The sequence below is a fragment of the Pavona decussata genome, unplaced genomic scaffold, assembly GCF_977016875.1.
Source record: "Pavona decussata unplaced genomic scaffold, jaPavDecu1.1 SCAFFOLD_98, whole genome shotgun sequence".
Classification (NCBI taxonomy): domain Eukaryota; kingdom Metazoa; phylum Cnidaria; class Anthozoa; order Scleractinia; family Agariciidae; genus Pavona; species Pavona decussata.
The window spans coordinates 2,697,501-2,705,000 of record NW_028145514.1 but is presented as its reverse complement, the minus strand read 5'-3'; the positions used below and the strand labels follow the sequence as shown (position 1 = coordinate 2,705,000).

The following is a 7,500-nucleotide window of genomic DNA, read 5'->3' as shown; positions in this document are numbered from 1 at the left end:
TGGATCCCAGAATAAGATTATCAAACTATTACCAAAACTCCAGGTATATATCTCAAAATCCACCTTTTGTTTTCACCTCAATGCGGCCCCTGATACTAAACCATATCATCTCAGTGACCCGTGGAATTCATTTACGAGCTAAACAGTCATTCGCTTGAGATAATTATATAGAAATATTATATATATTGCAATAACAGTTAATTTCAAAAATATTATATTTTAATATATGTTTATTTATTTGCAGGTCGATGAAGAAAGCATTTTCACGCCACTTTTGATTGTCATGAATTATTCCATCAATAAAAATGTAACGACAATGATTTCAGACAACTTTATATGAAACCACCTTTGTCTCGATAATTATAGTTGGTCTTTATCCACTGCTCAAGTACAAAGTAACCATAAATATACCACACAAGTGAAAAGTACTTTTCGCGCGCGCTGATTGGCTAGCTCAGAGCTGATTAGCCAATTCTACCCGCGGCAACTTTCAAGCTGAATATTTTTTTTAATATGCGAGCAAACGCCATGAACTTCCTGAACGTTTTTCAGGAAACATTTGAACGATGTCGGTTAGTATTCATTGATTGTTATGTTACCACGACAATCAATTTTTGACAGGCAGTTTTTTTTCCAGGAAATTGGAAAATCCTATTCAAAATGAAAAAAAAAAAAAAAAAAAGAAAAAGAAAAGACTTTTCTTACCATAACGTTTAAGTTTTCAATGTTAGTTTCTTTATTAAATTTGATTATTTTTCGTTCAATCTTGGCGCTTCCTGAAGTTTTCTTTAACTCCAGGAATCATGACGTAATTACCTCTTTATATGCCTTCAGTTCTTCATGGAATATATCAAACACGAGGAAGAGTGTTTTCTCCGATTTCCAAACACCGAGAAGTAGGTTGGAAAGACGAGGCGCAGCCGATTTTTTTAACCAACTTCGAGGCGTTTGGAATCGGAGGAAACGCTCTTCCGAGTGTTTGATATAGCTTCTCAAACTATTGATAATTCTTGGAGAAGTTTGAAGCAAAAGTTCACAAAATTTTATGATAACTAAGATCATATTTCCAAACCTTCACGGTAGTGATCTGCTGGTTTTGGCGTGATGAATTATTAATGAGTTTGAGAAGATACGGGTCTGTAACAATAATATAATCTCAAAGGAAAGATCTTTGGACGTACTATTTACTTTGCAAGTGTCGCTGCCATAGCTAAAATAGTCTTTGAGTTATGGAGCGGGAGAAATCCCCCCCCCCCCCCCCCATGCCCAAGAACACAAAAATCCCGTTATAGATGAGGTTAATTAACCAACAGCTCTTTCTTTTTGGATGGCCGTGTAAAGGCTTGGCAAAAAAGTAGGGAGGAGCGTAAGAGTTCACGCATTCTGCTTTTTGACAGCTCAATTTTTTTGCCTTGGCTTTCCGCTTGACTAATGCAACCTTCAAAGCAACTGTTGAGCAATTTAAAGTAGGGAAATATATTAGAGTACGAAACACCAGTGCGTCTTGATTCCGGTTTTACTTTAACTTTATTGCTCCATTTAGCATTTAATTTAATTTAACATTGGGTAGCAAAGCCAAATGTATCCCGCGACATAAAGGAGGATCGGCTCCGGCCATTTCATTCGTTACCTGAAAAACAGAAGGAGAGTTCTTGAGTTTTAGCCGCCTCAAAGTTAGCCCGAAGTTTACTTCTCAAAGCGTACAGGCGTGGATTCCAAACCGGGAGGATTTTTTTTTTTTAACCCAGGGGAGGGATTGTTATTTATTTTTTATTTATTTATTTTTTTTATTTCGATAACGCAACAAGTAAAAAACAATACATTTTACAGTACAACATTACAACTACTAAACAAAAGGCTGGTACAATGTCACGCTATCTTCACACACCCCATTTTCACCCTGAAAAAAGGAAAAAAGGGAAAAAAGGATTAAGTTATTCCACCTGTGCCATCGCCGCCGCCAGTGTTGGGAGCCATAAATTAACAACAATGCTGACAAATAAAGTAACAAAGGCTCTTCGGAAATACTAATTCATGCGACAGCTCAAGTCCACGTCAATAGTTTACTGCCAGCATTTCATAGTACATAGATTTGATGAGGAAAGTGACAAAACGCTAGAAAGACACGAAAACAATTAAGAGCAAGGCGGAAATTTTACGTCAAATATAATTACAACAACAACCACATCTGTAATACCTACGGGCATTAATTATAATTTAGTCTCTCTATCTTTCTCTTCAATATGTTTTCTTGAGAAAGAAATAGTTTATAAAGGAGAGGAACATTCCATTTAAGCTCGTTGACTACGATTAGTTTTCGAGGGAATACAAAATCTTCTAATCAACAAAAACTGATTGATCAGGCGTAGACTTACGACAATTTCCCCATCTTCCATTGTAAACAGGATCCAAGGAGCACCAAGGCCTGTGATAATCAACTTGGGTGCACTTATTGTATGTCACTCCTTTGTAGCTGAAAGGGATGCTGCAACATTGGCCACTTGTTGTTTTCTCACGGCACGCTAAATAAAAAACAAATCAAACTAGCATTTATCTCATGATATTGGAATGCGCTCAGCACCTTACATAGGCCAATGCCAGCTATGGTGTGCTCTTCTTCCCCAGTCTTTCCTATTAGTCTTCATTGCATATACTTTGGATTCTTTTCATAGAAAGCCACCTTAAGCTTGAATTGTGTGTTAGTCTCTGCATCTTTCTCTTCATTATGTTATCTTGATAGAGGAATAGTTTATAAACGAGAGGAACATTCCATTTAAGCTCGTTGACTACGATTATTTCTTGAGGAAATACAAAATCTTCTAATCAACAAAAACTGATTGATCAGGAGTAGACTTACGACAATTTCCCCATCTTCCTTTGTACACAGGATCCAAGGAGCACCAAGGCCTGTCATGATCAACTTTTGTGCACTTATTATATGTCACTCCTTTGTAGCTGAAAGGGATGCTGCAACATTGGCCACTTGTTGTTTTCTCACGGCACGCTATATAAAAAACAAATCAAACTAGCATTTATCTCATGATATTGGAATGCGTTCGACGCCTTACATATGACAAGGCCAGCTATGGCGTCCTCGTCAGGCTGTGACATGCTTGCGAAGCATACTCTTTCCTCGCGTACAAGAAATCACCATTCAGCTTTCGGCATTTGGGCTAATTGGACTGTATAGAGTAAAGTTTTAAATTTTATTTCAACTGCATTCATACTGTTCATTAAAAGACGAGAGGTCAAAACAAAAACATTACTAATTGACTCTCAATCACTCAGCAGTCAGTCATTATGTTATGTCATTAATATGTTCTTTTAAGCCTCCGCGTTGTCATAACAAATAAATAAATAAATAAATAAATAATAAATAAAAAGATTGTTGTTTTGCGCATTAAATTTAAAAAACGTGATGGTTCAAACATCTTGAATGGAGTTTTTTAAGGGGCGTACTTGAAAATAATACTATTTGGCCAGCATGACCTTTGTTAAATCGCTGTATATTCTTTATCAACGTAGTATTTATAGTTTAGGCTTGACTTAAATTTAGGGCTTAAATTGTCTTTTGTTTTTAAACTAATATGGGAATTTTCAGTGTTTATTTGTACCTCTATTGCTTGAATTCAACATAACTTTTCCAAAAGCCATTTAAAAATTTCCACACAACAAAAACCATCTCGCCCACAAATCTCTCCGGATATAGCTTTAAAACCTAGCTGAAAAAATCTTAAATGCATACAACATACGAACTTACAAAATTGTCTGCCCCAAATGCCGCCACATTGTCCTTGTGAAGGCGTGCCCTTGCTAATCTAACATTTAGCTTACTCTCAGTGTATCGATTTGTACATCTAAGTTAAGGGATTGGCTTGGTTTAATTATTACTTTTAGAATGGGTTTAGTTGGCAGGCTTCGTAAGGTACACAATACCCTCCGGACAGTAAACCCGACATAGGTGAATTTGTAAATAAACCTGTCAAAAACTGTGTAAAGACATTATTTTCGTGCTTTGTTACTATTCTTTTAAACGAATGGAATATTGAAAAAGTAGTGTATAAAAAAATGTTGCTTACCTACTCTTTACTAACAATCCCTGACCTATCTAACTTTTTTCTCTTTTCTTTCTATTTTATTTTTTCGTAGACATCTTAACTAAAATGCGCAATTATTACCTTAGTGCAATCAAAAAAGAGAGAGAAAAAAATTACCCTCTGACATCTTGTCATCGATCCAATCTTTGAAAGAGCTGACACGTGCAAACACGGTAAAGGTTTCAGTAGAGCACATAAATTCTCCCCAACTAACAGCTCCTCGCAGAACCCACTTCCCGCCCTCATTACACACAAACGGCCCTCCACTGTCTCCTTGGCAACCACCAGCTTGGTCGGCCTTCCCACTTCCAGCACAGATCATGGAGGTTTCGTCTACTGGGGCCAGTATGCCATTAACTTGAGAGCATCGTTCGTGACTCTGCACAGGAAGCATCGCTTGCTGCAAAACGTTGGACCCCGCTCCACCTCCTACGGTTCGCCCCCAACCTGAATACAATTTCTAAACGAGATTACGGGACGACTGGGCACGTTGTAAAACTGTTTCTAAGCCAAACCCATAAGAGTTATTTGTTCTAAGAAGTAACCAACAGTTCAAATGAAATGCTTTTTAAAGCAACCAAATAACATCCATCAATGCAAGAAAGTGTCAACGCAAGGCAAATCTTGAAATGTTATTTTGCAAGAGAATTGTTTATGCTTTTTTTTTCTTCGTGTTGTTGTTGTTTTTTATCTTACTTAAAATTTACGCTAGGAGACGCCAGATTCTACCGCGCCAGGGGCCCGTTTCTCGAAAGTCCCGGTAACTTATTGTTAGCTTTGAATACTAAATTTTAAAATCTTATACATCTATGAACACATTGGCCAAGTACCATGTCTGCAATTACTGTGTAATCAGCGATAAAACATTTAAAAATATTTTTAGGGGGGCCGGTAAGTCAAAGGGATTTTCGAAAAATGGACCCAGCATCTCTCCCCAGTCTTTGTTGTTGTTTTCTTTCCAGACTTTCCCTTTAAAGACCGCACGTTGATATGCCGTACGTCAGAAATACAAACTACTTTTCAGGTGAAAAAATTCCCATAAAATGTGAACAATAAATTCAGAAGCATTTAAACAGGCATATGAAGGAGGAATAAAATCACGGTTCTTCAAGTTTTTCTTTAACTTACTCTGAAGCAAAATTCGTTTCTCAGAAAAAAAAACAAGAAAAAAAAAGTTGTTTCTCAGACAAAAACAAAAAAAAAATAGTGGCGTAGTGCTTGCTTTAATACCGATAACATTATAAAGATAAACATACATGAAAACTAGCTTGGCTACTTTGTGTATCCTACCCCCCTCCTCCCCCACCTCCACCCATCACCCATTACAACCGGTTTCCTAAGCTGAATAGGAATAAGGATAACGATCATCGTTCCTATTTCTCCTATCAAAAGCTACGCCATGAAGATGTGATTTTCTATTTACTAATGTACAGGATACCTGTAATGTAGCAATTGTGGCCGTCAGAAACTCGTGATCCTTGCCCAGGAAGGCAAACAGTATTAACCTTGTCACTAAGACTTGCCGGAGTAGCTAGCTGTAACAAGGCAATGTCATTCCTTAGATGGTTGATGCTGAATCCTTCATGAACAAACAGCCGTTTCACTTTAATTGATTGCTCTACGTCAGTGGTCCCAAACCTCTCGTGTGCACCTGAATAAAAGTGGTGAAATCTTAACTCATTCACCGTTATCATCTAAAGATGGAGGAAAAAATTGATTTGATTTTGACAAACCGTCAATGATCAACAGTATAAGATCGGAGATCAAGGGAAATAGGAAAAAAAAAAAAAAAGATTTAACTTACTTCTCCACGGACAGTGGGCAAAGAGCAAATGGTGATTTTGAGATGATGATGACGATGACGACAACAATGCCGCAACAGCTTAATACAGTTTCCGCGGGGCCAGAACACAATACATCGTTATCGTTGGGACACTAATCAAATCGCGAGGAGTACTACTAGGCCTCTCAGTATTCTGAATGGTCTTTTCTATTTCTTTTCAGGACTTATTACGTTTACAACAGTAATTGTCGTTTGTTTACTTAATGACTGCTACTCTTTAGAAGCAATATGAATTGAATTGTGATTTAAACTGACTTACCAACTACAACAGTGAACAAATCAGGTTCGTTGACTGTGTCGTCCCTTTTAACCACACAATGCGATGCCGTCACCACCCACTCGCTGTCAATAAGGGAACCTCCACAGATGTGCACCAGGTTTCCGCCGTAGGAAATTCTCAGAGAAACTTGCCAGGGCCATGAATGTTTGGGGGCATTCTCACCACCGACCACACGAGAGATGAAATGGCGTTGGCCACACCCTTTCAAAGATAAATTCACGTTGTAACATGCGTGCGATTTTTGCGCTGATATAAATTTCCAGAACGAAAAGCGATCTACCGAGAGAGGTCTAGCCACGTTGAACATGCGTTGTGGTTTTAGAAAAGCACAAGCACATCTTTGCGGCAATACTTATTTTCATAGTGGAAGTTCTTAATTTTCTTTTTCATCCCAAACTTGGTTGAAAACCTGAATTTTCATTTCTTATATAAGTCAATAAAACGAAGGCGTTAAAGAAAAAAAAAATACTCAAATTGGTTGCGACAAAATTAAGCATTTCTCCATCGCCAAAATATTTTTTTCTACAACTTTTTTCAAAAATTCAACATAGAAAGACTTTCAAGCCTGAGATCAACATTCCTTTTAGTAGTCTAAAAAGGCCAAGATGACTTTCGCTTTGTCCTACCTTCAGATAGAGTGAGCAGTGCCGAGAGAAATGCGATCATTACCAGTATTCTCATCTTCGCAGACCAAGGCTTGACGATGACTTATCCTCCAGTTATCTGAGCGACCATTTTATTAAAATCCGCGGGTAACAGCTGCAAGGTGTATAAATTAAAAACATTGAACAACTACTTTCAAAGCTTTTAACTCCCTTTAAGGCCATTAACACCAGAATAAAACTGTCGAAGGTTTCCTTTCCAAGCCCATTAAAAGTTGAATAAGTTGTTCACACTTTTAAGCTGTGTCGAATTAAAAATTACTCCTTTATATGCTAATTTCAAGTGATGCATTTTGTGATTTTTCAATACTTCCTTCCTGCCTTGTTTTTTCTGAATCTTTATTACGAACCTTTTTTTGTCGCATAGAACTAGAGAAATGTTAAATTTTGAGCCAGCAAAGGTGTATATGATATTTTCTTGCACCCATTAAGATAGATCAAACAAATCGTATGTATCTTAAATATGAGCTTACTTTAAAGTTCCTTATTCTTGATGCGTTATTATTTACTCCTTAAATCAAAAAGGCCTACTTGCACTTATAGCATATCGCAAATATTTCCACTATTATTATTATTACACCTGTTTTTCGCTGTCTAATGGCTCCCTGATCTTTGCCA

At 37.3% G+C, this 7,500-nt stretch overlaps 1 protein-coding gene across 3 annotated transcripts; it reads right to left on the bottom strand.

Annotated features, from left to right (window-relative positions):
* Positions 1 to 1,508: 1,508 nt before the first annotated feature.
* LOC146472660 (chymotrypsinogen B-like) lies at positions 1,509 to 6,992 on the bottom strand. 3 transcript variants are annotated; one of them, XM_085119400.1, is made up of 6 exons: positions 6,847 to 6,992; positions 6,200 to 6,421; positions 5,536 to 5,748; positions 4,215 to 4,544; positions 2,858 to 3,004; positions 1,509 to 1,630 (listed from the first exon to the last, which is right to left on the bottom strand). In XM_085119400.1, the coding sequence occupies exons 1-6, from the start codon at positions 6,899 to 6,901 to the stop codon at positions 1,620 to 1,622; spliced, it is 978 nt and encodes a 325-aa protein (XP_084975526.1). In that variant the 5' UTR covers positions 6,902 to 6,992; the 3' UTR covers positions 1,509 to 1,619. The 3 variants fall into 3 exon arrangements, with proteins under 3 accessions (XP_084975526.1, XP_084975527.1, XP_084975525.1); XM_085119401.1 differs by lacking the exon at positions 2,858 to 3,004 and adding an exon at positions 2,376 to 2,522; XM_085119399.1 differs by lacking the exon at positions 2,858 to 3,004 and having other exon boundaries at positions 1,509 to 2,522.
* Between the last annotated feature and the right edge of the window lie 508 nt (positions 6,993 to 7,500).

Excerpts from the sequence above, each read along its gene's own strand:
- LOC146472660 (XM_085119399.1), bottom strand. The coding sequence starts at position 6,901 with ATGAGAATACTGGTAATGATCGCATTTCTCTCGGCACTGCTCACTCTA. Across the intron at positions 5,749-6,199 it reads TTTGTTCACTGTTGTAGTTG|GTGCACACGAGAGGTTTGGG; the intron begins GTAAGTCAGTTT and ends ACTTTTATTCAG. Across the intron at positions 4,545-5,535 it reads CCACAATTGCTACATTACAG|GTTGGGGGCGAACCGTAGGA; the intron begins GTATCCTGTACA and ends AATTGTATTCAG.